The sequence below is a fragment of the Rhinoraja longicauda genome, chromosome 16, assembly GCF_053455715.1.
Source record: "Rhinoraja longicauda isolate Sanriku21f chromosome 16, sRhiLon1.1, whole genome shotgun sequence".
Lineage (NCBI taxonomy): Eukaryota > Metazoa > Chordata > Chondrichthyes > Rajiformes > Arhynchobatidae > Rhinoraja > Rhinoraja longicauda.
The window spans coordinates 29,719,277-29,734,085 of record NC_135968.1 but is presented as its reverse complement, the minus strand read 5'-3'; the positions used below and the strand labels follow the sequence as shown (position 1 = coordinate 29,734,085).

Below are 14,809 nucleotides of genomic sequence, written 5' to 3'. Positions count from 1 at the left end.
CAACTGCTCCACTCAAACTCTGACCGGTGAAGGTGAGCAGGCCAATTGTCTTTTTTCTTTTCTTTTTTTTCTCTTTAATTTTCATCCATCTTGAATTATTTCCTAACAGCCCAACCTAGCAAGCTGAACCCATACCTGGGCCTTGGGCAATCTACAGCCAGTCATTAGCAGGTGCGCGGGGCCCACTGAGAAAGATTGGCTTACAATCCAGCTTCACCTCTGCAAAATGCCTAAGATTAAGCACTGCAAATGGAAAATAACAGCCAATTATCTAAGTGCTTCAGCAACATGGCACATTATGTTAATACTCCACAACACAAGGCACCATCCATTCCGTTCTGCATGAAAGACATTTCATACAGATCACAACACCTAACTAGCAACACATGGTGTTAATCTCAATAATTCCAAAGTGAATATGTTTAAATGGTGTAAGAGTTCAAGCAAATGTCCTTTTAATCGTGGCAAAAGTAAACCAACTAAATTTCTCCCTTAATTGAGCATTTTCACATTGAAAAACATATTGTCCTAGACAAAGAATAATTGTATGTGCTGAGAGAAGTGTTTTTAAAAAGAAATCTAGAATACATTCACTCAGATTAAAATGTCATTTACATATAAATTATAGGAAAGATGTGCTTGTTAAATAAAAATAAAATTAAAAAAAACAATCCAAAGAAAGAGGGGTATTTAATAAATTTCCAAGCTATAACAAACTACAAAAATATAAAATGAGTGCAGATATGGTAAAAGATATGAAAAATGTTCTATTGCAGAGTTAAGAAGTTCTCCTTCACTGTTAAATGCTGAGGAAGTCTTAAATCACAATTCATAAAAAATAGGTAAGATGTTCATTGTGGAATCAGCATTGGGCAAAAAATTTACATCCTGATTCTGACTTGTTTAAATACAAATGTACAAAATGTAAACCAAGACAGTTATAGAGAAATTTACAAAACCTCCTTTTTTTTTAATAAAGACAAAATACAGTTCTAGTAAATGCTATATATTCTTTTAAATACGTGCAAGTAGCCATTTTCATTGATTTGCTATTGCAATATTCTAAGGAGACACCACCTTGTTTCGAACATCATGATCCCAACCTCCAAGACAGACCTGAGAGGAAGAAGTGAGGCAGCTAGAGCAAATAAAATGGAGTAGCTCTGTCGTGTGGAATGGATACCCTACCAGGAAACTGGTGCTTTCCTGCTAAATAGTTCCAGTAAATGGTAAAATCTGAAGAATACAAATATTCCCCACACGGACGATGAGCTGAGACTAGCTGTTTCCTCCAGAGTTCGAATGAGCTTGATGGCAATTCACATGGTGATTGGAATGAGCCTTCACACTTGTAGTGCTGTTTGAATGACTATGATGATTCTGCAAAAGAGATCACAGTTTACATCTTTACCATTCGTTTTCAAGTCAGTACACTGCAAGCAGACGGTAAACGTAATTTTGATTGATGAGAACAAATGAATATTTTGACAGTGATCTCATAATGGAGGAATGTGTAGGAAGGAACTGCTTTGCTGGTTTAAACCGAAGATAGACACAAAATGCTGGAGCAACTCCGTGGGACAGACAGCATCTCTGGAGAGAAGGAATGGGTCTGAAGAAGGGTCTCAACCCAAAACGTAATCCATTCCTTCTCTCGAGAGTTGCTGCCTGTCCCGCTGAGTTACTCCAGCATTTTGTGTCTATCTTCATAATGGAGAAATGTGGTTACATTCTGAAATCTAAAATGGAACCTTTCTCATTACGTGAAGAAATTTAGGTAAAGAATTTATATTTTCTCATTTTGCTGCCTTTCCTTTAATTTGCTTTCTTTAAAAAGTATTTAACATATTTAGTATTTCAGTGATTACAAGACATCAGTGCCTTCAATCTGCACAGCAGCTGACACCTCAGGGACTTGGGTAGACATGGAACACAGAACAGTAGAGCACAGGTATGGGCTCTTTCGCCTACAATGCATACCCCGAACATAATGCCTAGTCAAACATCTCATCTGCCTGAACATCATCCATGCCCCTCTATTCCTTGCACTTCCATATGCCCATCTAAATACCTCTTAAATGGCACTATTATAACTGTTACACCTCCACCACCCCTAGCAATGCCTTCCAGGCCCCACCACTCTGTGTAAAAAACGTGCCCCTCACCTCTCCATTAAACCCTCGCATCTCACCTTATAGTTATGCCCTCTAGTGTTAGATATTCCCACCCTGGGAAAAGGATTCTGACTGTCTATCTATGCCTCTCATAATTTAATATATTTCTATCCTGTCTTAACTCAACCCCCAATGTTCCAGAGGAAACAACCCAAGTTTATCCAACCTCTCCTTGTAGCTGAAACCATCTAATCCACGCAGTATTCTGGTGAACCCATGCACCCTCTCCAAAGCCTCCACATCCTTCCTGTAACGGGGCGACTAGAACTGTATGTAATACTCCAAATGTGCGTACAAATACTCCAAATTACAATGGTGCTTCACCAAGACAAAACAACTTGAACAACTCTGAAGAAGGGTCTCGAACCGAAACGCCACCCATTCCTTCTCTCCCGAGATGCTGCCTGACCTGCTGAGTTACTCCAGCATTTTGTGAATAAATCAACTTGAATAACTTGTCTGGTCTCTGCTATTTTCAAGGCAGGAAGAGAACGTGCAAGGATGAATTCTTGGTGAAAGAGCCGTCTGCTCTTATGTGGTTTATGGGAAACCGGAGCACCCGAGAATCTGCTCTTGTGAGCATAATCTGCTCTTGTGAGGCACTTCTGCAGCATTCCTGGTGAACGGTGAGCCGCGTGTGTGGCTGGTATCTCCGGCTCCATTAAAAGCAGAGGTCCGCTCGCGAGGAGCACCTCACTGCTCAATAGACCATTCAGCTGGTCATTACTGACATCTCACTGCAGAGCTTCATGCTGCACCCATGTACACGAGACCAGTCCTCTTTGAAACCAGGCCAGAGTTGGAAAAACTAAGGGTTGTGATCTTATTGAAACATGTAAGAGGCATGATGGGTGGATGTTGGGATGATTTCACTGGTGGAAGAATCGTGAACAAGGGGGCGAGCGGACAAAATAAGGGGCATTTTAATCAGAGGTTTATAGAAATTTAATTTTGCAGAGACTGGAAAATCTCTGGAAATTCTTTGCCCCAGAGAGTTATGGAGGCTGAGCATTTAAAATGAAGGTAGAGGGTGCACAGTGGCGCAGCAGTAGAGTTGCTGCCTTACAGCACCAGAGACCCAGATTCGATCCAGACCACAGGTGCTGTCTGCATGGAGTTTGTACGTTCTCCCTGTGACCGTGTGGGTTTACTCGGGTGCTCCGGTTTCCTCCCACCTTCCAAAGACATGCAGCTTTGTAGGTAAATTGGCTTCTGTAAATTGTCCCTAGTGTGTAGGATAGAACTAGTGTACTAACATGTCACTGCAGAGTGGCATTGCAGAGTTGACATGTCATTGCTGGTCCACGCAGACTCATTAGGCTGAAAGGCCTGTTTCCACACTGTATCTCTAAACAAAACTAAATAAATATTTAAAAGATCAGGGGAAAGAGGGCAATGGGGATCTGGTGCAGAGATGATGTTGAGGCCTGGGGTAGATCAGGAACAGGCCCTTTGGCCCATATTGTCCATGCCATACATGATGCCAAGTTTATTTCATCTGCCCACATGCAATCCATATCCCTCCATATCCATGTGCCTATCTAAAAACCTCTTTAAATGCCACTACCACATGTGCTTCCACCACCACCCCTGGCAGCACGTTCCAGGCACCCACCACTCTGTGTAAAACAACTGCCATGCACATCTCCTTTAAACTTTACTCTTAAAGCTATGCCCTTTAGTCTTTGACATTTCCCACCCTGAAGAAAAGGTTCTGACTGTCCACCTATCCATGCCCCTCAGAAATGTATATACCTCTCTCAGACCTCACCTCAGCCTTCAATGCTCCAGAGAAAACAATTTGCTTGTCATAGCTAGTAGCCTCTAATCCAGGCAGCAACCTGGTAAGCCCCTTCTGCACTCTCTTTCAAGCCTTCACATCCTTTCTGTGATGGGCGATATTTCTACAGAATATCCTCTCCAAGTACCTTCAATCCTCCTTTTTGACCAGGATATTGCCTTCTTTGGCTCAGTATCCATTTTTCTTAACAAGCTGCAATGTTTTTCTATGTTTCTATGCCTTACATTAATGTCCATTTTTGTTGTATCCACACATATTGTTCTACACAACAGTATACAGTTTGAAATACCATGCAAAAAATCTAACCATAAAAATTGAAAAGGTCAGACAGTATCTCTGGAGAAAAAGGATGGGAGACGTCCCGACCTGAAACTTCACCCGTCCTTTTTCTCCAGAGATGATGCTGACCCACTGAGTTACTCCAGCACTTTGTGTCTATCTTTGGTATAAAGCAGCATCTGAAGTTCTTTGTTTGCGCAGTGGTAGAGTTGCCCCCTTACGGCGCTTGCAGCACTGGAGACCCGGGTTCGATCCCGACTATGGGTGCTGTCTGTATGGAATTTGTACGTCCTCCCCATGACTGCATGTATTTTCTCCGTGATCTTCGGTTTCCTCCCAAACTCCCAAGATGTACAGGTACATAGGTAAATTGGCTTGGTACAAATGTAAATTGTCCCTAGTGAGTGTAGGATAGTGTTAATGTGCCGGGAACGCTGGTTGGTGCGGACCCGGCGTGCCGAAGTGCCTGCTTCCGTGCTGTATCTCTAAACTAAGCTAAACTAAAACATCCTGTAGATAAATTGTAATCAGGTTGGGCAATTTGTGTTGGGAAGACTGGGTCATTATTCATTGAAACATAGAAAATAGGAGTAGGCCATTTGGCCCTTTGAGCCAGCACCGCCATTCAATATGATCATTGCTGATCATCCACAATCAGTACCTCATTCCCGCTTTTTCCCCATATCCCTTGATTCCGTTAGCCCTAAGAGCTAAATCTAACTCTCTCTTGAAAACATCCAGTGATTTGGCCACCACTGCCTTCTGTGGCACAGATTCACAACTCTCTGGGTGAAAGAGTCTTTCCTCATCTCAGTCCTAAATGGCCTACCCCTTATTCTTACATTGTGACCACTGGTTCTGGACTCCCCAACATGGGGAACATTTTTCCTGTCTCTCGCCTGTCCAATCCATTAAGAATTCTATATGTTTCTATAAGATCCCCTCTCATCCTTCGAAATTCCAGTGAATACAAGCCCAGTCGACCCATTCTTTCATTCTTTCACTTTCATTCTCTGCCATCCCGTGAATTAACCTGGTGAACCTACACTGCACTCCCTCAATACCAAGAGTGTCCTTCCTCAAATTAGGAGACCAAAACTGCACACAATACTCCAGGTGTGGTCTCACCAGGGCCCTGTACAACTGCTTGCTTCCTCAAATCCTCTTGCTATGAAGGACAACTTGCCATTTGCTTTCTTCACTGCCTGCTGTACCTGCATGCTTACTTTCAGTGACTGATGTACAAGGACACCCAGTCCTTGCACCTCCCCTTTTCTTAACCTGACACCATTCAGATAATAATCTGCCTTCCTGTTCTTAGCCACCAAAGTGGATATCCTCACATTTATCTACATTATACTGCATCTGCCATGCATCTGCCCACTCACCCAACCTATCCAAGTCACCCTGCAGCCTCCTAGCATCCTCCTCGCAGCTCACACTGCTACCCAGCTTTGTGTCATCCGCAAACTTGGAGATGTTACATTTAATTCCCTCATCTAAATCATTATTCAAAAGCTTACACGGGAGTAAGTTGAAAGAGGGCAGTCGTACATCATTTTACATTTCCAAATAGTTAATTGTTTCATTCACAAACAAAGTTTTCTGCTCTGTTCTGGGTAAAAACCAGTCAAACTACCATGCACCATCACTTTGAAGCTCCAATCCCTCAGCACGGCTGTACATCCCAGCCCAACCTCTCCACAAGATTTACTGCCGCTTGAGTCAACTCCAGTCAAATACATTGTCATTAATTTGGAAAATGATTATTTGAATCATGCGGGTTTGCGTGCATAGTCTCATGGTGTATTTATAGAAGCATTCTCAAAGTTTGTATGTAGTAAAATCACTACATGACCGTGTGCGTGTATTTGATGGCCACAATAAAAATTCTACTCGATTGTTTTTTGGTGGTGTTCTGCCTAGGGGGAGTTAGATTGAATGTAGCTAATAAGATTAAAAAATTCTCAAACGCATATCAGTTTTTCAAACCCTTCATGCTTTGCAACAGATGAGACTGATTTCTACCACAACTACATTAACCTGTATTCCATTTACCCCAACAAAACTATATATCAATTTTAGTTTCAAAACCTGCATCCCTGAGCAATTGCTTATTTGGAATTGAGTCAACGAGTCATACAGCGTGGAAACAAGCCCTTCGGCCCAACTTCCCCAAGCTGACCAACATGCCCCATCTACACTAGTCCCACCTGCCTGCATTTGGCCCATTACTCTCCAAACCAATCCTATCCATGTACCTGTCCAAATATCTCTTAAATGTCTTGATAGTCCATACCTCAGCTACTTCCTACGGCAACTCGTTTCATATACCCACCACTCTTTGTGTAAAAAAGTTATCCCTCAGGTTTCTATTAAATCTTTCTCCCCTCACGTTAAACCTATGTCCTCTGGTTCTCGATTCCTCTACTCTGGGCAAAAGTCTGTGCATTTACACAATCCAATCCTCTAATGATATTGTACACCTTGATAAGACCACTCCTCATCCTCCTGCCTTCCAAGGAATATCCTAGCCTGCTCAACCTTTCTCTATAGTTCAGGCCCTCAAGTCCTGGCATCATCCTCATAAATCTTCTCTGCATCCTTTCCAGCTTGACAACATCTTTCCTATAACAAGGTAACCACAACTGAACACATTACTTAAAATGAGGACCAAAACTGAACACAATACTCCAAATGTGGCCTCACCAATGTCTTATTCAACTGTAACATGACCTCCCAACTTCTATACTCAATATTGTGAAGGCTGATGTGCCGAAAGCCTTTTTGACCACCGTATCTACCTGTGATGCCACTTTCAAGGAACTATGTACTTGCACTGCGAGATCCCTCTGCACTACAACACTCCCCAGAGCCCTACCATTCACTGTGTAGGTCCTGCCCATGTTAGACTTCTCAAAATCCAACACCTCGCATTGCTCCGTTTTAAATTCCATCAACCATTCCTCAGCCCACCTGCCCAACCAATCAAGAACCTGTTGCAATTTTTGACAACCATCTTCACTATCTACAATACCACCCACTTTAGTGTCATCTGTAAACTTGCTAATCATGCCTTGTACGTTCTCATCCAAATCATTGATCGAGATGACAAACAGCAATGGGTCCAGCACCGAACCTTGAGGCACACCACTAGTCACAGGCCTCCAGTCCAAAAAGCAACCTTCACCCTCTGGTTCCTTCAATGAAGCCAATTTTCTATCCATTTAACTATCTCTCCTTGGGATGGAAGAAGGATGTGTGGGGAGAAGTGGTCCAAAATATTGATACTCTTTATGTGAAACCCATCAGGGGTTGACTTACTGACACAACGTGTTCCATGCTCCTTCATTTTCAGTACCCAATTTGTCATGTTCAGATTCAGCCTTGTTGTTGTCACTTGATAATGGGGGCTGAATGGTCCAAATGGAAGTCTATCTCAGAATGGGGTCTGACATGCCCTAACCCAGTGAATTGGATCCATTCACATGAAAAAAAACCTACTTAAGCTTTCGATCAAAGGTCTAGATAAGTACCATGTAGGTGGCTTTAGTTCTTCACTGCCAAATCATTGCTTTATGCTTTATACCAACTCCATACTCCAGAAACTAATCTGCAGCAAAGTAAGCCTTGTTCAAAAATAAATTCAACATTGGAGCGTGAAGTGTTAATTTTCATCCATATTAGGCTGCAATTAGAGGGCAGTACAGATTTATGATTACATTTACTGAGGAGGTGCCACAAGATGGCACTAACTGTGCTCCACTGCGTTTCTGTACCTCTCATTTACTTACTGATCTGGCATTTTTGTTAATTAAACCAACATTAGCCATTAGGTTCTGATAAAGTTGAAGGAACCAAACAATAGAACCATTGTTTTATAGTCGTAGGGCATTTTAGATGTCTCAGGTCACCAAATATAAATATGAATGCAAATATAAATCACCAATATGAAAATTGTGGCAGGCAATGTAAAGCAGATGCACACAGCAACCGAGAAACCTTGCACAGATCAGGCTCACCTGCCGCCGGAAGAGCCTCTGAAGTAGACTTCTCTTGGGTGGTTCAGGCAGGTAGCTCCTATCAAGGTCCTGAGATAGACTTCCATTTGGACCAAATACATTCAGTTCCTTAAAACATTCAGTTTCTATCATCTGCGATGAACACAAGAAAAACATATTACTGACAGCACAATGAATGCAAACAAAATATCTTCACATTTCCTCATTCAACCTATTTTGAATAAACATGGTGTATTTGTTATCAAAACCCTATCAAAAAGCAATACTCCTCACCTGTATCAACCGATTACCTGTCAGGCTTTATCCTGCCCCCTTTCTTCCAGCTTTTTCTTTTCCCCCTCCCTCTGCAATCAGTCTGAAGAAGGGGCCGACCCAAAACGTCACCTGTCCATGTTTTCCTAAGATCCTGCCTGACCCGCTGAGTTACTTCTTCGTAAACCAGCACCTGCAGTTCTTTGGTTCTTCAGTATATTTGTTATTATTAACTGCTTGAAACAAATCAGCCAAGAAGAACATGCTCACCAGCCAACTGCCGGGGTACAGTTTTTCTTCCTTTCTTTTGTTTAATTTAGTTTAGAGATACAGCATGGAACAGACCCTTTGGCCCACCGAGTCCGCGCCGACTAATAATCACACATACACTACTTCCAGCCTACACACTGGGGACAATTTACAGAAGCCAATTAACCTACAAATCTGCACTTCTTCGGAATGTGGGAGGAAACCGGAGCACCCGGAGAAACCCCAAGTGGTCACAGGGAGAATGTACAAACTCTGTACAGACAATACCCTTGGTCAGGATCGCAACCAGGTTTCTGGTACTGTAAGGCAGCAACTCTACCGCTGCGCCACCTGTGCCACTTCCTCTTCGTGAGTCCTTTGATTGAGAATGACTTGTTTTCATTCTGGTTTTGTGGGTTCTGAGGTGCTGATGGGATCCATGCAGGAATTACAGACACTTGCACAGGAGTAGGAGGGGATTGATGGGCCAGGGTGAGTGGGCAGTTTGAGGGGTGATGTGTTCCTTCCATCATTTATGTCCAGCTTCTGTGTGTTCCTGGTGCACAGTCTCTAGAGTATTAACATCTTTCTGAAAGCTGCTTCTCCACTTTGACCAATCATGGGATGGAGATTCCCAGGTGTGGGAAGTAGAGATGCTGCACTTCAAGGAATCTTTGAGCATATCCTTGAATCATGTTCTCTACCCAACTGATAATTCCCTCCCACTGCAGAACAAAGCGTTTGTTTTGGGAGTCTGGTGTTAGATATTGTGAACATCACCACCGACCATTGTGAATGACATCACCAGGTGCAGAAGTGTGAAAATGCACACCTCCAGATTCAGGGACAATTTCTTCCCAGCTATTATCAGGCAACTTTCAACAACTAGAGAGCGGTCCTAAGCTACCGTCTACCTCATTGGAGACCCTCGGACTATCTTTCATTGGACTTTACTGGACTTTATCTTGCACTAAACATTACTCCCTTCACCCTGTATCAGGACACTGTGGAAGGCTTGATTGTAATCATGTATAGTCTTTCCGCTGACTGGTGAGCACGCAACAAAAGTGTCGGAGAGGCTGAGAATAGAGAACTAGAGGACATCGCCTTAAGGTGGGGGGGGGGGAGATTTAATAGGAACCTGAGGGATAACTTTTTTTACGCAAAGGGTGGTGAATGTATGGAATGAGTTGCCGGAGGAGGTAGTTGAGGCAAGTACTATCATAATGTTTAAAAGACATTTGGACAGGTACATGGATAGGATAGGTTTAGCAGGCAAGTGGGACTAGCGTAGATGGGACATGTTGGTCGGTGTGGGCGGGTTGGGCTTGTTTCCACACTGTATCACTCTATGGCTATACCTCCAATTCTGCAGTTTTCCCAAGGGCTCCATAGGAAGTTCAATCTAGATTATTGGTGTACAAGACTCTAGACGTCACTCAGAGATGTGAGTGCTACTATTCATAAAATGTAGTGTATGAGTTACATCCACACAGCACTAATTTAACTGAGCAATGGTTTGCATGCAATGTAACGAATATTGAGAGGTTTTAGACACATGTACACTTCTTAATTAATCTCCAATGTCCCTGTTGTTATTTGCCCTGCTGTAGAATGCTGCTATGTTTCATCCTTGACAAACTTCTGCTTAGGCAGAATGGTTGATCTTAGAGTCATAGAGTCACAGAGTGATACAGTGTGGAAACAGGCCCTTCGGCCCAACTTGCCCACACCGGCCAACATGTCCCAGCTACACTAGTCCCACCAGCCTGCATTTGGTCCATATCCCTCCAAACTTGTCCAAACCTATCCATGTCCTGTCTAACTGTTTCCTAAACGTTGCGATAGTCCCTGCCTCAACTACCTCCTCTGGCAGCTTGTCAATACACCCACCACCCTTTGTGTGAAAAGGTTACCCCTTGGGTTCCCATTAAATCTTTTGATAATGAGAGGCCCTCTGGTCCTTGGTTCCCCTACTCTGGGCAAGAGATTCTGTGCATCTACCCTATCTATCACTCTCATTTTTTTATTCTGAACAGAGGCGATTACATGCTTTTTATATATTTTCATAAACTGCTTCTGTGAATAACCAACATGACGAAAGAAAAGCTGACTGTCATAAGTTTAAACAGCAAGCTAACATGAGGAATACAATCTTTCTTTCAATGCAGCCAAATTCAAAAGGAAATGGTATTTGGCTCACCTCATTCTGCCAGGGAATAGAAACACAGCCAGTAGAAAACTTTGAATAGAAATCGTCATCCGTCTGGTCCAGGTTCACCCCTTTCACAGTGGAGAACTGTTCAATATCCAGCACATCTTTGCAGTAGACTGCTCGTGGCTGTTGGAAGAGCAACGAATAACATGAGATATGCCTGCAGTGCCACGAAACACAGAATGAATTTCGAACCCCAGTGAACAGAGGCAGAACGTTCACATTTTCTACCCTTTTTTCTCCAAAAATGTTCGTCAAAGCTTGTGCTCAATATATTCCCAGGGAAGGAGAAGAGAAATTGCTGGGGATCACAGCTTTTCACCCGTTAGAGGCATAGTCTAGAATAATAGGCCACAGCATTGTAGCCAGTGCTGAAATGCTTATCTATTAAAGCCTTCAAAGAGTTGAAGGATGTTTGAAGGTTATATTTCCCAGCTTGACCGGATTCAGATCTGCTTTCCAGAGATGGAGGAAGGATTTAAGAACAACATTTCATTGTGCTGTGTAAACAAATCAACAAGTTATGGTTTACGAATATGAATATTTAATCACCTCCTTTTCCGAATGGCTATAACACAATTCCCCAAAGCAGCTGCAAATGGCTTCTAATAGTTTTTTCTTGAAATGTAAAGAAAACTTCCATGTGCAATAAATTGTAGTAAACGAGTCATTACTTCAGCGGACATTACAAGAATTGACAACAATCCAGTTTGGGTAATTTGCGGTTTTATGAGGTTCTATTTGGATTAGTGGTAATGACAATGCACTGAGCTCATATACAGGCTGAAAATGGTGCGGCTGCACTAAGTAATGGTCCAGAGGGAAGGTTAAAGAGGAAATGTATATTATGTTGCGTGGAAGTCAGATTCCTGCATATTAGGCCTGTTAAATTAGAAGACAGCCAAACCGTGGAATGTCTCTGAGAGTTTTTGTCATCCTGCAAATCTGACCAGACTCCAGTCAAGCTGTGATGTTTAGAGTATCTAATATATATCTAGAAACTTAAAAATTTAAGCAACTAGTCAAAATAAAAAATCTAAAATGAAATGTAGAATCAGCAATTGCACTGATAAAGAATTAAAAACATCAAGCTAAACTCAAAATAAAAGGGAACTTATCTTTCTCTGCTGATACTGGCAAAGCAAGGAAAGACGCAAAATGCTGGAGTAACTCAGCGGATCAGGCAGCATCCCCAGAGAATGTGGATAGATGACATTTCAGGTTGGGGCCCTTCTTCAGAGTCTAAAGAAGGGTCCTGATCTGAAAAGTCACCTATCCATCTTCTCCAGGGATGCTGCCTTATCCTCTGAGTTACTCTAACATTTTTGTGTCCTATCTTTCTCTTTTGTTTCCCCCACATCCCTGCATTCCCCATTGAAATGCACACCCTTTGCCTGGGCAGCAACTGGGAACTCCTCCTTCTATGTACTTGCTGAGGAGTGTTGGAATGAACTGGCCAGGGTGGTACCGCTTTGATCTCACATATATAGATAATTGTCGGAGGCTCTGAATTGAATTGAATTGAATACTTTATTGTCACATGCGACAAGTCTCTGTGAACTTCTTTGCTTGCACACCTTGCCAAGGTATGCAAATAGTTGCCCATAAAGGGTGCTTACAAAGTTACAAGTTCCCCCCTCCCCCTCCCCCTCCCCCTCCCCCCCCCCCTCCCCCTCCCCTCCATTGTTCTTCCCCCCTTCCCCCCTCCCTCACAACGGTTCTGTTTGCAATTGCTCGATGTTTACCAGCAAAATCTGGGCATATCGTTCAACATGATGTGCCTCATTACTCACATCAGGTACAAATGGAGGCTCCATGATGCCCGCTTCTAATCGTTTGAAGTTGATATCCCTGAAGAATGGGGTTTTCTTCACATCCGAAGCACCATCCCCCGCACATCCCAATCTTTGCTTCGGGTCTTTGGTTAGCAACTATTGAGGAGGGAAAAAAAATCAGAGATTTCACATAGTTACCAATTCTTCAAACAGACAACTCTAAATTTTCATCAGAGTTGCATAAATTTGTGTCAATCATCTCAGGTTAGTTCCCATTGCCCATATAACACGCTAGGGGTACACTTTGGTATGAAGCATTTTGGGATGTCTTGAAGTCAAGGTAACTGCAACCAGCAAAGTTCTCTCTATTTTGGTGGTGCAGATTGTATTGTATTCGAATTATATTATATTTATGAATACAAACATCATTCGCCCTATTTTTCATATTTGTCTTTTTGCCTTTATACCAGCAAATGTACACATTTCTTTTGTAATCCAGCATCTGCAGTTCCATGTGTCTCCTTACACTATTGTTCTCTCTATCATGAAGAAGAATCTGTTCACATGGGAAGTAAAAGGTTAGTTTGATTATGTCACTTTAATCCTCGAGTTTTTAAAATATTTCTATTTTCAGTTAAAGCTATCCTTCATTCCACGTTAAGAGAACAGGATGACAAACTGATCTTTGAACTCTGTGCATGCAATACCATTGCTTTAATAAAATGGATGGACTGGGTGATTGCAGCCTACTGTAGATATGAAGGTCGACACAAAATGCTGGAGTAACTCAGCAGGACAGGCAGCATCTCTGGAGAGAAGGAATGGGTGACGTTTCGGGTCAAGACCCTTCTTCAGTCTGAAGAACGGGCTCGACCTGAAACGTCACCGATTCCTTCTCTCCAGAGATGCTGCCTGTCCCGCTGAGTTACTCCAGCATTTTGGTCGACCTTCGATTTAAACCAGCATCTGCAGTTCTTTACTACACTGTATATGAGAAATTGCTCAAAGATCTCCACACATATTAGATAATAATCGTCAGATTGAAAACCAGTATTCGTAGATCATTCTGAGAAATATTCGTAGATCATTATCATAAATATGATAACAGATAGGGTAGACAGTTAGAATCCTTTTCCCAGGATGTAAAAATCAAATACTAGAGGGCATTACTTTAAGGTGAGAGGGGCAAATTTTAAAGGGGATGAGTGGGGCAGGTTTTTTAACACAGAGGGTGGTGTGCCTGGAGCACACTGCCTGGTGGGAGAGTCAGATAAGATTGTGGCATTTAAGAGACTTTTGGATAGGCAGATAGACGTAGGGAATGGAGGGATTTGGGTTATGTGCAGGTATATAAATGATGGTCTTGGCATCATGTTCAGCACAGACATTGCGGGCCAAAGGGCATGCTCTTATGTGGTACTGCTCTATGAACCTAGCATGATTGTCCAGCTTGTACAGTAACTGCACAGAAGTTCCAGTTCACACAGAGAACTCTAATCAACAAGCACTGAGGGATTTCCTTTACCAGAAGAACTGCTGTTGTTTATGATGGTGTCTTACCATCATCTTTTCAAGCACAATAAATTTTAGCCTTGCCAGTAATTTCCAGATCCCATAAATGAGTAAAAAAACATAAGTAATATGCACGAGGCTGCCAAAGCTATCAAAATCCAATAGGAGGCAGACTAATTCATAAAACATGAGAGCGATTTCCTTACGCTGTGGTTTCAATTTTTCTTTTTTACCACACACATCCCAGCTCCTTTTATCCCCGGCCACATACTATGGATAGTTGTAACACTGTGCCAAACCCAGAAAGCAAATAAGCTAGCAGGAAATTAACAATTCATGTTCTGCAAATAAAAATAATTAAATAGGACTGCAAATGCTGGAAATGGAAATAAAAATCAGAAACTGCTTGAAATATAGAGCAGATCCAATAAGGGGAAAGCTCCTGCCAATGTTTCACCTTTCCATATCAAGAGTCAAGTGTCTTTTATTGCCATATGTCTCGAAACAGAACAATGAAATTCTTACTTGCA

The 14,809-nt window shown here is 42.3% G+C and overlaps 1 protein-coding gene across 1 annotated transcript in view; it reads right to left on the bottom strand.

The window, feature by feature from the left end:
• Window positions 1-671: 671 nt before the first annotated feature.
• LOC144601413 (G protein-coupled receptor kinase 5-like) overlaps window positions 672-14,809 on the bottom strand; it is a 213,293-nt gene continuing 199,155 nt past the window's right edge. Inside the window, exons 13-16 of the mRNA XM_078413511.1 lie at window positions 12,786-12,923; window positions 10,981-11,118; window positions 8,277-8,408; window positions 672-1,380 (exon numbers count right to left, since the gene is read on the bottom strand). Of these exons, the coding sequence (XP_078269637.1) occupies window positions 1,279-1,380; window positions 8,277-8,408; window positions 10,981-11,118; window positions 12,786-12,923 (510 nt within the window). The 3' untranslated portion in view covers window positions 672-1,278. The remainder of the gene's footprint in view (window positions 1,381-8,276; window positions 8,409-10,980; window positions 11,119-12,785; window positions 12,924-14,809) is intronic.